At 46.3% G+C, this 15213-nt stretch overlaps 1 protein-coding gene across 1 annotated transcript in view; it reads right to left on the reverse strand.

Annotated features, from left to right (window-relative positions):
- Positions 1–1422: 1422 nt before the first annotated feature.
- LOC126995601 (homeobox protein caupolican-like) overlaps positions 1423–15213 on the reverse strand; it is a 149110-nt gene continuing 135319 nt past the window's right edge. The window contains exons 6-10 of the mRNA XM_050855297.1: positions 14266–14456; positions 12173–12423; positions 11451–11783; positions 11125–11269; positions 1423–5568 (exon numbers count right to left, since the gene is read on the reverse strand). Of these exons, the coding sequence (XP_050711254.1) occupies positions 11143–11269; positions 11451–11783; positions 12173–12423; positions 14266–14456 (902 nt within the window). The 3' untranslated portion in view covers positions 1423–5568; positions 11125–11142. The remainder of the gene's footprint in view (positions 5569–11124; positions 11270–11450; positions 11784–12172; positions 12424–14265; positions 14457–15213) is intronic.

A 15213-nucleotide genomic window follows, 5' to 3' on the forward strand; every position in this document is an offset into this window, starting at 1 on the left:
AAGAGGAGATTCATAAATAAAATTAGAAGATGGAGATCGGGAGGCGAGAAGATGCGGTTCGGGAAGGAGTCTGGGGTGAGTGCGAGGAAGAAATAATCGGGGCCAGTGACTAGGAGGGTGCGTGTCCCGTTTTCACTCTCAGGCTCCAGCACACCCTACCTGGCCTCCCTTCCCTCCCCTCGCTACCTCCATTCCAGCCCTGCCTCTCTTCTCTTCCAGCGCAGCAGCCTCCCTCTCCTCCCCAGCCGTGTTCCGCCCCGCCAGGCCAGCTTGGGGCGGCATTGGGGTGGACAGCAACAATAACAGCAGAAGCAGCACTTTTGGCGGCAGCAGCAGCAGCAGGAAGAGCTGAAGTGGCCGTAGCAGGAGAGTGTATAGTCCGGGGCGTTGAGGTGTTGGCGCTCCTCTGCGTTCCGTCGCGGACTTTGTTAAGGCGGCGGGTTGTGCGGCAGAGGTTTTGAGTTGTTATTGTTGATGTTTTTAAAGTTGTGGAATAAGATTTCTTATTGTTATTTTTCTATAATAATAAAAATAATATTATTATTATTATTATTATTATTATTATTATTATTATTATTATTATTATTATTATTATTATTATTATTATTATTATTATTATTATTATTATTATTGTCATCATTATAATCATTATTATTATCATTATATATTTTGTTTTTATTTTACAAAATGATATTAGATAATAATAATAATAATAATAATAATAATAATAATAATAATAATAATAATAGTAATAATAATTTAGTTTTGCTAATTTTTATTAATATTTCAACATCATCATCATCATTATTATAATATTGTTATTATTATTATCGTTATTATTATTATTATTATTATTATTATTATTATTATTATTATTATTATTATTATCATTATCATTATTATTATTATTATTATTATTATTGTTGTTGTTGTTGTTGTTGTTATTATTATCGTTATTGTCGTTATTATTATTATTGTTATTATTATTATTATTATTATTATTATTATTATTATTATTATTATTATTATTATTATTATTATTACTATTATAATAATTATTATATATTATATTATATAATATTTGATTTTTGTTGTGGAAAGTTAAAATAAAGAAGCATAATTTTTTTCCATCAGTTAGTTTGTATGTCTTTTTAAAGTAATTTGCCAACAATGATTTCTATCAGTATTTTTCATAGAGAAAAGACGAAGATGACTTGGATTGTGAATTCTTAGTTTTCAAAGTTATGATATTGCTCTTTCATTATTGATAAAAGTGTTAGTGCCTGTGTGTGTGTGTGTGTGTGTGTGTGTGTGTGTGTGTGTGTGTGTGTGTGTGTGTGTGTACACCCTCCACTTCAAAAGTAGCGATATTATTATTCTTTTTGCGGGAGAAACAAGACAACATGTAATAGAAAACGTGGTTATCATTTTATTTTGTTCAGTATGAATGTCGTTAAATATGTACACAACTTGCACGTCTAACTACGGGGCTAAGAGAGGGTCGGGTGAGGGTCCTCCTGACAGAGTTACGTAACAACGGACACGAGAACAGCTACAGCAGCCACTCCTGAGGAAGGTAGCGAGTCACACTGGAGTCACACCTGGATACGTGCTACCCAAGAGGAGGAGGAGAAGGAGGAGGAGGAGGAGGAGGAGGAGGAGGGGGGGTAAGTAGGGGGAAGAAAAGTAGGAGGAAGTAGAAGAAACAGGAGAGGGATGAAGTAGGAGAAAGGTGAGGAAAAAATAATTGGTCACTGTGTCACCAAGGTCCTTCATATTGAGCCTTCCGTGAGGGGAGGTAGAGGCCGACTTGTCATAGTAGAAACACCGGGCTGTGGCGCCTCTGTTGCATGCTCTCACGGAAGAAAGGCTGCGCGATTATTCAGTTTTATTATTGTTATTATCCTTTATTTATTCTTTATTTTTTGTTTTGTTTTTTGCGGACAAACTCTGAATTACCTGGAGTAACGGTTTTTGGACAGAAGAAGAGACTGACCGGAGCTTTGTTTTGACGCGGGAGGGAAAGGGAAATGAGAAGGGGGAAGGGAGGGTGGAGGAAGTTTATATAGTAACCTTTTGAAAGGGTGGGGGGAAGGGGGGAGGGGAGGGGATTAAGTGATGCAGTCTCCTCCTAAACACACACACACACACACACACACACACACACACACACACACACACACACACACACACACGATGTCGAGGATTTATAGTTTTTTTTTTTTTTTCAGGTGACTTTTTTGTAATATTTTGTTATGAACGCGGCGGCGGTGACACTGTTGGTTTATCTCTAAGCTAAATAGTTTTGGTCAGAGTTATGTACAGCCGCCCCACTGCAGAGAACGGCGGCAATCAGGTGGATAGAGTCTGTATTTTTATTTATCTTTATATCTTAACTATTGCCTTTGAAAACATTGTTAGTGTTGCTTTACTTTCATTAATGTACAACAAACAGCCTTGATCAGACTCCACCGCGGGAACGGCTGCGGAGGGAGGGTCGGGACTGCTCCTGGGGCCGAGGAGGAAGGAGGGAGGGAGGCTAGGAGGGGGTAAAAGGAGAGGGGAGGAAAAGAGGGAGGGAGGGAGAGAGGAGCCTTTCCCGTCCTTGAAAGGTTAGACTTATCACTCAAAAAAAAATCTGTATAAAATTAAATTACTTTCAGTAAACAACTTAACTTTTATTATAACTTTCGATGCCTAGTGGAGGTAACATAAGGTAATAATATTTTTTACATATAATAAAAAAAAATATTCATGGAACTTAAAGAACGGTTAAGGTAACAAAAATAAGGAAGCTATATGACATCAACTTGGGTGTTTTTACAGGACAGTTTCAGATCACACACTGTTTACTGTACTGGGGGAAGGGCCGGCTGGCTGGCTGGCTGGCTGGCTGGCTGGGTTGGTGCCGGCAGTTCTGGCGGGAGGGGGCCTTGGACGGCCTTACCACCCCCGACCGGGAACTGTTGTGTATTAAAAATAACAGCAATTTTTTTCCGGGGTAACACCTGGCCCGGGAAGGAGCGGGTTTGGCACATGAGGATCAGAACACGGTGACAGGAGTGTCCTTTGTGGTGCAGCGGCGGCGGTGAGTGTGGCGGTGCAGCTAGTCCGTGCCGGGCCGTCTTGTGCGTGTAGCAACACACACCACGGATCACAACACCCTTGTGACTTTGTTCTCGATGCAAGTTTCACCATCGCCATTACCACCACAGCAGCGTGTTCAAAATGTCCGCCAGACCAGTTAGCAACACAGCTGATTTAGCTCAATTTGGCATAAAAATATATTTCCCATATGGATATGAATGAAAATGTTACTCTTTTACTCTTTAGGTACGTGGGTCGCCAATGCTTGGAGAACAGCACCGGTGACGCCACTCGGCGGTGGCGCCACGTGTTGGTGCCGCACCGACGCTGCTATCAGTGACCAATCAGTCCTGTCGTATATTAGTAGTCGAGGCCTCATTATCACCGCAGTGCTTGTGTTGATTAATAATGGAAAAAAGTCACACACTTTCCTAGATTCCCATGTTTTTAATTTTATGGTTAGTCCTCTATACTATCAATGCTGCATGACGACAGTATGTGACAAGCAATATCCACCCTTAGTTTGTAATGACATTACGGTAAAATTCATCTTTGTTGTTGTTGTTGTTGTGCAGTAAGAGACACAAAGTGACATTGAAGAGAAAAACTGTACTGTAAAAAATACTCAACAAACTGAAGAGTGAAAATCGCCTGTCCATTCGTGGTGACAAGTGTTCGGATGCGAGTAAAATGCTAATCATCCGTCGAGTCACATTAACTTCAGTAAAGACTTTAAACTTAATTGTATCGTTAAGGACTTTACAAATTACACGATCACATGGTTGATGAGACACGTACGGCACATCGGGAAGGGTCCGGCACTGCTTGCTGTCGCCCAAGATTCGTCCCGAGGAGTCTTGGGTGGCGGCTCAGGAACACCTGGTGGCGGGTTCCGAGGTGGTCCGGCGAGAGTCTGGCAACACCCACCTCGCACCTCACGCCGGAGACCCAGACTGCCCGATAGGAGGGTTGTGGTGCGAGCGTCTGTCCCTTGTTGCATTTGTTGTTTCATCGTTCGTTCACTGTTATCTGGGATCATCAGCACTTTAGCCGTGGTGAGCGTAGCGGGTGACGGTGACGATGGAGGGGATGGTGGTGACGAAGAGATGATAACAACACGTCCACCTCCTGCGGTGCTTCCGTGGCGCCGCTGCGTGGGCGCCGCGGTAACCCCCCCCTAACACCCAACGGTCAGGGGTCGCGTCAGCAGATGGTTACTGTGTCCCTCCGAAGGAAGCACCGCCTGGTTCGTAGTCTCACCACACATTCTTATTGATCATGCAATTGCACTCCACTTCAATTGTACTTACGCCGTTTTCTAATGAGTTGTATAACAATAGTGCAGCCGCATCTTTGAGCTACGTCAACATATATATCACAGATAATAATATTCAGTAAATATTACTCTTCGTCGGTACTCTAAAATGAATTGCAACCTAATCACTATCAATTTAAAAATGATTCCAAAACTCAGTGCCGTTGCTGCGGTGTGCTCATTTGCGGTCCGGCGCATTGCCCGGCGGCCGGGCACGGCGGCAGCAACGGGAATTCCAGTGAAAACAAAAGTAAATTAACAGGTCAATTACATTCGCGTCACATGTCATGGCACTCATTGTCTTCAGAAGCAACACAGATGGCACCGGCCATTAGGGCGCCGCGGTAAGCGCGCCCTGTGGCACCGGGTGCTACAGCGCCACGCCGCTGCGTCACGGCAGCGCGGCGCCGGGTCGTCAGCGTTCATCGCAAAAATATACACTGCACTGCATCTGTTTTCAGGATTGCTTTCCTTAGTCGTGGATACATTGCTGATCGGGGCACAGGATTCAAAACATCAGCAGGCTGAGGCTCACTGGCACTGCGGGGGGCGAGGAGAGCAGCTGTACAACATTTTGTTTCCGGGAGGAGGGGAGGCTGGCAGTGGTGCACTAGAGCGTGACCAGGCAGGTACGAGGCTAGGCAATGACGGAGGGCCGCGGAGGAAGGCGTGGTGGGTGCCGAGAGGCGTCGGCCACTGCACCAGTGATGCCGCCACTGTCCGTCAACTCATCTCGCGGTGAGATGCAGACCAGCGGTGGACACCCGGTGCTTGCTGCCTCGGCTGAGAGGGTTGCCACTGTCCTCCCTGCCCAGGGCCCCTCAGTGCCCCACGGGACCCCTCGCGGCTGACCAACACGTCTCATTTGACTCACAAACGAGACGGTTCACCATGATGGATCTCCGCTTGGCCACTCCTGCCACGCCGCCACTATCTCGCTCGCCCCTCCCTCCCATCCCTTTCTTGCGGCTGCTGCTGCTGCTGCTGCTGCTGTTGCTGTTCTTGACTTTCCCATTGCAGGTAATTTGTCGGGTACAGTTGTCGCTGCTTTTTCCTGCTTCTCCTCCCCTCGCCTGTTACTGCTCCTCATGGAGACACTCGTAGGTCTCGCCCAGCAGCAGGAGTGTGCCGTCCAGCGCGCTGCCCCAGGCACTAGCATCACCAGCCTGCCGAGAGGAGAGAATGACATTACCAGTCGCATCACCAAGCCACGCAACTCCCCCACGCGCACACACACACACACACACACACACACACATAGGTTTGAATATCACTAGCCAAGCAACTTCTCATGATAATCATAACATTATTATAACAACACATGTGGTTTATGGTACTCTTTCGCCGCCTTCACCTTGCCCGAGCTGGTATTTGCATTATAGTCATATAATTTAAGCCCATGCATTCACGATAAACACCCATATGTTTGTATATATGTGATGTCATATGTTACTTGTTATCCTGGCCATCCCCTGTTTTTTGGTTTTGCCACCACGTTAAGGTGCATGGGCCTTTTCCTTCTCCTCCTCCTCCTTCTCCCCCTCCTCCTCCGCCTCCACCTCCCCTCCGTCAGACATGAGGCCGCCTTCGCTGCACCAGCCACAACCACGTAATAGGGTGATCATGAGTGCGGGACCGACAGCCACTCCTCCCGCACCATTTTAAAAGACAGACATTAACACTGACTTCCTGGAACGACAGCGGCCGACAGAGTGAGGGTCGCTGACCTCGCGACTCTCTTGCTTTCATTTATTTGTTCAGGAATCTGTTCAGTCTCTCCCCTCCTCCTCCGCCTCCTCCTCCGCCTCCACCCTCACCTCCACCTCCGCCTCCGCCTCCTCCTCCGCCTCCTCCTCCGCCTCCTCTCTCCTCCTCCATCTCCTCCTCTTCCTTCCTTCATTCCTTCCTTCGTTCCCTCATCCTCGTCTCTACCAACATATTTTTTTCCCCGCGAGCACGAGATACACACACTTTTATAAAACCAGTTTCTGGAGTTTCTCTTTTCCTTCTCATCTTTCCTTGTTTTCTGTTCATATTGTTTTCTGATTTCACGTAGCTTACTCAGAATATATAAAATGGAACTTTAATTTTGTTCCGGGATTTGAAGAGAACAGCGCAGTGAAAGGAAGGACTGAAAATGAATTCATACAATTCAAAAAGACATTCGTCAGAATATTTTTTGAAGGAAAGACAATACGATGATTGATTACAATGGTAAAAAGAACTCTTAACCTCCCTCCTTCTCCTTTTTCTCCGCTTCTTCATCATCGTCTAACTACTCTTCCTACTGCTCATCCATCCCTTCCTCCACTACATCTAAGGGTGGGAGAAGGAGTGGGAGAGGGAGAGTTGTTGCGTCATATGACCCGCCCCGGGGCAGGCCCAGCACGGTGTTGACTGGGAGATGAGAGTGGGGAATGGGTGGGTGGGTGCGAAGTGGGTGGGTGGGTGCGAAGTGGTTGGGTGGGTTAGAAGTGGGTCGAGGTGGGGATGTAGGGATGATTAGATTAAATGGATATGCTTATGTATGCGTGTTTGGGGTTTCTCTCTCTCTCTCTCTCTCTCTCTCTCTCGAGAGAGAGAGAGAGAGAGAGAGAGAGAGAGAGAGAGAGAGAGAGAGAGAGAGAGAGAGAGAGAGACCTTCCCATCCTCACCTACAGACACATACTCTTTCTCAGAACACGACCGAGAAACCTTGAACGTGGCAATGACTGGAGACTGGAGACTGTAGGACTGACCACGTGAGAGAGAGAGAGAGAGAGAGAGAGAGAGAGAGAGAGAGAGAGAGAGAGAGAGAGAGATGGCTGGCGGCGGCGTGTTTCTGTCACCGTGGATGATGGCCCGGCCTGCTCGGGGTCGGGTCACTCTGCTTCATAATGTTTCACTCAGTAGCGGACGACCGTAGCCAGAAGAGAGAGAGAGAGAGAGAGAGAGAGAGAGAGAGAGAGAGAGAGAGAGAGAGAGATTGTGTCTTTCTATATAGCCTATGCATGTTATCTATCATCTCGGTTTCTCTCTTCTCCATAAGAACATAAGAACATAAGAACGCAGGAGTCTACAAGAGGACGGTAGGCCTGTACAAGGCAGCTCCTTTGACCCTAAGCTCCCGTGTATCTAACCCCACGTAATATCGCTGTCCATGAATTTATCTAGTCTATTTTTGAATGTGACAATTGTATTGGCACTCACCACATGACTGCTAAGCCTATTCCACTCATCCACCACCCTGTTAGTAAACCAATTTTTGCCTATGTCCCTGTTGAATCTGAATTTATCCAGTTTAAACCCATTACTTCGTGTCCTACCCGGTTCTCTTACCAACAAAACCTTATGAATGTCTCCCTTATTAAAGCCCTTCATCCATTTATAAACCTCGATCATGTCTCCACGCACCTTTCGCCTTTCTAGAGTATGCAAGTTTAACTGTTTGAGTCTTTCCTCGTATGGCAAGTTTCTCAACCCCTGAATCATCTTAGTCATCCTCCTCTGCACCGATTCCATGCATCATCACAGTCTCTCTTCACCCCACAGGTCAGGTGAGGCACAGGTATAGATGGTAATAATAATGTCCCTCCTCCAGGTGCTCACCCCCCCCCCCCCCCTCTCTTTACCTGTCACCTGCCCGACTTTCTACCAACTCTCGTAACTCATTTCCTTCCTTCATCTTACTCTCTCTCTCTCTCTCTCTCTCTCTCTCTCTCTCTCGTTCATTCCTCTTTTCATGTTTTTTTTTCCTCACTGTCAGACGTTTCCATTCCTTTCCTTTTATTAACTTCTGCTCTTGCCTTTCATTTGTCATCCTGTCTTTCGTCTGCCATCTCTAATAGTTTCTCTTCTCCCCACCCCCCCGGGGACTTCAGCTCTCCTTCTATCTCACACACACACCATGGATCTTTGTTTCTGATCCTTTTTCATCTCACCTTTGTTCCACCTCCACCACCACCACCACCATCACCACCAATAACAACAACAACGTCCTCCCTAACAAGGTCCCGCACAAGTTGTATCTCATTTTGTCCTATTCATAATTATTGTTTTTCGTTGAGCAATTACGGAGGCACCGCAACGATTCCCTTTACTTAATATAACGTCAGCGAGCGCAGGGATAACTTAGGATGATGATGATGGAGAGGAGGAGGAGGAGGAGGAGGAGGAGGAGGAGGGGGAGGAGGAGGAGGAGGAGGAGGAGGAGGAGGAGGAAAGACCATCAGGGAGACATGAAATAGGAAGTGACCCAGAGAGAGAGAGAGAGAGAGAGAGAGAGAGAGAGAGAGAGAGAGAGAGAGAGAAAGGGGGGGGGGGAGGGGGAGGCAGAGAGGCAGACAGACAGATATAGAAACACCACCGAACTCTTTATCTTACGCCTTTCAATAACACAAGTAAACGCTGCCTCTTGAGAATCGCCAAACTTATACAAATAATTTCCCATAATGAGGCTTTGTAACATCCTCCGCCTCTACAAACAATTACACGTTGGCTTCACTTAGTCGAGGATGCAGTGCGGGGCCCCTCCAAGCAGCGCTCCCTTTCCTTAACCACCGCTCAGCGCCCTTGAGACTCGCTGCGACCAGTCCGAGGATATCTGAACGCGGACGAAGGAGATGGCGTGACCGATAATTCATTTCTTCAATCAAAGTTGCCGTATGACTCCCGGCGTGTGTTTATTTTTCAAAGCGCGCTCCTCCTTAGAACTCAGAACGGCGGCGGTAGTGACAGAGGATGTGGCGGCGGCGACTTGTTGTGGCGGTAACGGAGGCGGCGGCAGTGGCGGTCTCTTGTATGGCTCTACTTATCCACCCTCACATGCGGCCGCTGCTCATGTCTTCATCCAAGCACCCACAGAGAGGACATGGAGCGAAGGAGGAGGAGGAGGAGGAGAAGAAGGAGGAGGAGGAGGAGAAAAAACAAGAACGAATAAAAGCAAAAAAAAAAGAAAGGGGAATGATATCGAAATTACAGTGCAGGCACCAATGAAAAAGGCTTCGGGGAGTGAGGATCAGGTCGCTGGAGGACGGACGCTGCTGACCCCATGACCCGCAAACACACGGCCACAGCTTGTGCTCTTCGGCTGCTGCTCGGGTGGACATCACACGACCCAGATGGCGGCGGGAAGTCAAGGGCCCCGAGGCTGGCTGGCTGGCTGGTCCCCGCCGTGCTCGTGACGTCACTCGGTGTTGTGGTCGGCCATCCGTTGAGGCGAGTTTGATTGCGCCGCGGCTGACCTCCTTGACTTGGGCGGCGAAGGGTTGAATTATTCGGCGGGAGCTGCGAATTTAATGGGCCGTCCCTTGGCCTCTCTCGCCGTCTCCGGGGGGGTAATGGGAGGGAGTGTTGTTGTCTGTGTTTACCTCGCCGCCTCGTCCGCCGCGCGCTGAGGAACGTGACGAAGCTACGCGAAGGAGGGAAGGACTAGCAAGGACGGCGGCAAGGCTTACTGAGTGTGTGTGTGCGTGTGTGTGTGTGTGTGTGTGTGTGTGTGTGTGTGTGTTCATTCGTACACCCCAAAAATTATCTAGAATTATTAGGTCACTTGAAGCAAACTTACGATCTCATTGATTCCTGAGGTGTTCGTGGGTTTCTTATAGATGACGACTGTAATATCTTCCTATACTCCTTCCCACCACTGTCGTCCCCTCCACCACTACCCCTGCCACACGAACACCAACACCCACCGCTCTCTTCCTCTTCCCTCCAGTCGCAGCGCCTCTCCCTCCTCGTCGTCTTCGTGGTCGTGGCGGTGGTGGATTTGCAGCCGCGGGGACGTTCATCAGTGCCTCTTTTAACGCTCATCCCGACGCAGCTCGGCGTTAAGTGTCTCGCCGCTTAATATAAATGTCACAATTAATCGTTATCAGGCGACGCTAATTAATTGTGGCAGAATCCAAACAAAGGCGCCTTATGCATAATTCACTAACAGACAACCGTCCCCTCCATACAGAGGAGCGAACCGAATATTTAATTTCTTTTAATTAAACTCCTCAAGAAACTTTTTTGCCCCTCTCGTTCTCTCTCCCCTTTGTTCCCCATTTTAACGCTTGCTAATTCCTTCTTTAATTATCTTTTTCTTAGGGGCAAGTTGTTTCTATAGTGGCCACACGGCTGACTATTTTTCGTCAGCGTTGAAACTTTAAACAAACAGGGTGAAGAAAAATGCGAAAAATCTTCCTGAAATTGGCGAGCGAGGGTCCTGGTTATCAGCCTATCGCGACGCCGATCACCACCCAAACCTTGCGACGAGTGACCGGCATCTGAGAGCCCCGCGTCCCGGTCCCTGAATGCACCTCGACGAAGACCTCGCCACCGCCACCATTCCAACCTTTGTATTCTCTTACGTGTCCAGACTGTACAGAATCTTTGCTTAAACAGAAGAACCGCGAATATACTCGTGTCTTAGTCGCCAGGAGTTCATTTGCAGGAGAGTCCTCTCCGCAGGTGTTTGGGCCAGATAAACGAACACTCAAGGAGCGCCTCAGCCTGCGAGATCAGCCCGGCTTTGAAGGTGTCGCTGCCACGCCCGCCGCCCGATGGCCACGGCGCAACAATCAACTCGTGCGTATTCTTTCCGTCCCTCGCCGGGCAAAGCAAGTATGTAGGTAATCTGGGAGGTAATAGTTGCCGGCACTTTATACTACGTTATTAATGGCAATTAGGGCAACCCTCCTACTGAGGAGCCGCCACCGGGGATGAATTCAGATGGCGGCCGTAGACATGTCCTCACCTACCTGCTGATTACACTGGCTTCACGACACGTAGGGTCCTGCTGTGACGGGGCCCCCTTGTACCTGCTGCGCCTGCTGGCACGGCATCTGCTGTTGAGTCGCCATTTGCGGCGTCTGTTGTGGTACCTGCTGGCTTCCCTGCTGGGCACTGGAATGAGAACCGATGGTTAGTCCGCCGCACGAACCAGAAGGCGCCCGGAGCCTCTCACACACCTGAGCCACAGAGGTTTGTGTGCTGCTGACTTGTGGCACTAGAGATACAAGTTTTATGGGATACATAACAATATTTCAGTTATTTTCGCATTGAAGCAACTATAGGAACAACTTACTTCTTGTAGACGGGCGTGAAGGCGGTGTTGGCAAGAGAGGTGACGGTGTTGGCGCCGTGCGTGGCGGCGTGGGAGCCGTTGCCACCTTGGTATCGCTGATGGAGATTCGCGTCACCGACGGAGGCGCCGCCACCCACCCCTTGGGCCGACAGGGGCGCCGTGGAGCCGCGGGAGCAGGAGGATAGGCCGCCCATGTTGCTGCCGTAGCTACCGGAGGAAGATCCTCCGAGGAAGCTGCCTGAGCCCAGCAGCCCCGCCCCCTGCCCCTGCTGCCCCTGCTGCCCCTTCACGTTGGGCGGTGTCTGGGGGGGCGTATCGGTGCCCACGCCGTCACTGAGACAACAACATGAGGAGTCAGCGATACATTGCAAGGACGGAGTGACAGCTGCTGAAACATTGACACAACACCGCCAGCAACTCCATACTGGCGGGAATCAATATTGCCTGAGGACACCGGCAAACAGTAATGAGTTAGGAATATGCATAACGACGCACAATGTTCCTCTCAACACAGACTGCACCGTATGGGAATCTGTATCTGCCCGAAATTATTACTGAATGTAAATCACCTGCATCAAACTGGCATTAATTTCTAGGTATAGGCGTGATAAACCTTGGCAGTATAGTAATATAAAAATGGCCTTCAACACACACTGACGTATATAAATGAGATACACAATAAGCTAATGTAGCGCATAGCTACAACGCAACACAACACACACCTGTATCCGCCCATGTACTGCGCGGGGTTGACGCCGCCGGACATGAGGTGGTTGAAGCGGGTGCTGTGTGGGTACTGTTGTTGGGCGGGCGGGATGGTGGGCGGCAGTGGGAAGGTGGTGCCGCCCGCCAGCCAGCCACTCCCAGGTGGGCCGCCCACTCCACCTGTGGGCGGGGGTGTCTTGCATGCTGCCGTGTCTGCCAGCGACCATATCTTAGGTTTTGCCGAGGGTAGAGACACGGCGCAGTCACTCTGTGGGGAGAGATTTGCTTTATGCCAAAAGGACGTCATGCAAATGGTGTTATATAGGTCAGCTTTCAGTGCTTTTTCCACTACCACAGCGCGGGTCAGTGGATCAGGGGTTCTCGCTACTTTGTAATACGTATTGAAAAAATGAAGCATGTAATTTCTTTCTGATAGAGATAAATAAAAAAAAAGTATCTGCGTTCACTAGTGCTGGTTTTCTCATGCCATTCTTTCCATTGCTGCCGTGACTGCTGGATCCATCTCATGATCTATTGCAATATATATCATTACGTGTTGCTGTAGACTGATAGGCGTGTGTATTACGTTTATAAAAAAAAATACCGTGCGTATCAGTGGTCCGTAAAAGGTGCTGGAAAGTGCGAGTGACCAGGTGTTAGAGGTGAGGTAATCATAAGTTCCTCCTCGTCCTTTCACCAATACGTTCAGGAGAGGAAACGAAGACAAAGAAAACGTAAAGGAGAATAACTTTCCTCGGACAGTAACACGTTAATGAATAACAATCAAATCTTTCCACCTGAACGAACATTATTACCGCTGGTTTGAGGGAAAAGTCCAAATGTTTGTCTGATAAGAGTTAAGCAAATACTTAATATTTACAATCAGATACTCACTTCCTATCACTTTGCTAAATATTTGACCTTGACACGCGGAACGAAGATAAACGTGGCCTTCAAGAGGTTATTAGATTGTGAAGGGACGCGCAGTTAGCCTTAAGTTTAATCTTCCTCGTTTTCTTCCTATTATTATTATACTTGTTTTTCTTTCTATTATTATTATTATTATTATTATTATTATTATTATTATTATTATTATTATTATTATTATTGTTATATGTATCAACATTATTATTATTTTCGTCGGCTCCGTATAGTCAGAGGTTGACGCTGTTTCCGACTTTTCTCCTATTTTTCTTATCTATTGCATCTTCTATTCTTTGTAAGTTCGCATAAAGTTCATCTCTCCACTTTACTACAAGCATCCGTCTCCACCCTGATCTTCCTTCAAAATGCTCTCCATTCATTTTATATATATATATATATATATATATATATATATATATATATATATATATATATATATATATATATATATATATATATATATATATATATATATATATATATATATATATATATATATATATATATATATATATATATATATATATATATATATATATATATATATATATATATATATATATATATATATATATATATATATATATATATATACTCCTCTTCTCATCCCACTACGCATGACCAAACCATATCAGTTTTGACATCACTATCGTCTCCGTAATACTTTCTACTTCTGCTATATTTCGTATTCTTAAATTTCAATAAGGATAAACAGATACAGTGATTTGTCATGTTTAACGAAAAATGTCAGTGCTTATAGACTTTTGTATTGTTTGTATACATAAGGAGGCTATGCAGTAGTGTTATAAGTATTTTTGTGCAGGTGTAGTCAAACAAAAATTATATGTTTTGAATCGCAAAGCAAACATGGGCCAAGTCATGTATTTCTATTCATTTTGTTTTCATAGTTAAACTCAAGCGCTTCAAGTATCATATAAAAATTGTTTGGGAAGAACTTGAATGTGGCAGGTGTTGCCTATTCACCTCCTAATTTGAATTTAATAAATAAAAAATCGTTAGAGCAGAAAATATACATACGTGTATATTAGTAGAAGCGAGCAATCCATGCATGACACACACACACACACACACACACACACACACACACACACACACACACGCACGCGCACACACACGCAGAAACATAACTTTCACATGCACAGAAGAAAACAGCTTGTCTACGCACCATGAGGCTCGCCTTCTCCCCCTTGGGCACGGTGAAGGGGTTGGCGGAGTGGATGCTGGGGTTGGGGGACGGGTGCAGGGTCGGGGTGGGGGAGATGGCCGCCGTCACCGCCTTGCTGTTCGCCACCACGCCGCCCTCGCATGACTTAAGCTCCGTCTGGCCCTCGCCTTCCTCAACCTTGGTCTCCGTCACTATCAGGGTGAGAGGAAAAAGAGGAACTTGAGAATGACGCTGATGGTGACGGCAGGTGTCCGGTAAATGTCGTAGGTATCTATTAACTTACATCAGGTGGGGAAAAGAGTCTAGTCATGGTGCATGTGTTGCCTTTGCTCTTTTTTTTATTACCTGGTATCAAATGCAGAGTCAATGCAGTGAAATATATTAAACGAGCTGGAAATAGAAACCAATTTATTAGTTTATGATTTTTTTTATTTTTATGAAAGAAAGTATTTTTTTCATCTGAAAATAATTTCACTATCCTTTTTTCCTACAGTCGTGATCTGGCGAAATAAGGAAGTACACCCTTTAGAAGACTTGTTGAAATTAGATGGGAACAAATTTTCCTCGCCATTTAATATCCCACTTGTCTGAGAATGTCGGTAATCTGTCTGCTTGCTAAAAGGTCAAATCTTCTCAAATGATGGCTGGGTCAATAAATTTTCCACAGACGAGACGAAGAATTTCTCACACACCCTGAACCGACTATAGTCGAAGGAGTCTTTTTTTTCTTTCGAACAGTTACTCTCCTTGCCTTTTTCTCGTGAATAGTAAGAATTTGTCATGCCTATAAGAGCCTTTTAAAAGATTACTAAGAATATGATTTATTTTCTGTATATAGTCGCCATGCAAATTTTCATTTCCTGTGTGATCCTTAAACTAATAAAAGTACTTTGCCGATAGAAGATTAAATCTGAGGAACAAATTAGCTGGCGGCGTGAATCGATGAAC

Source organism: Eriocheir sinensis, chromosome 8 (assembly GCF_024679095.1).
Source record: "Eriocheir sinensis breed Jianghai 21 chromosome 8, ASM2467909v1, whole genome shotgun sequence".
Lineage (NCBI taxonomy): Eukaryota > Metazoa > Arthropoda > Malacostraca > Decapoda > Varunidae > Eriocheir > Eriocheir sinensis.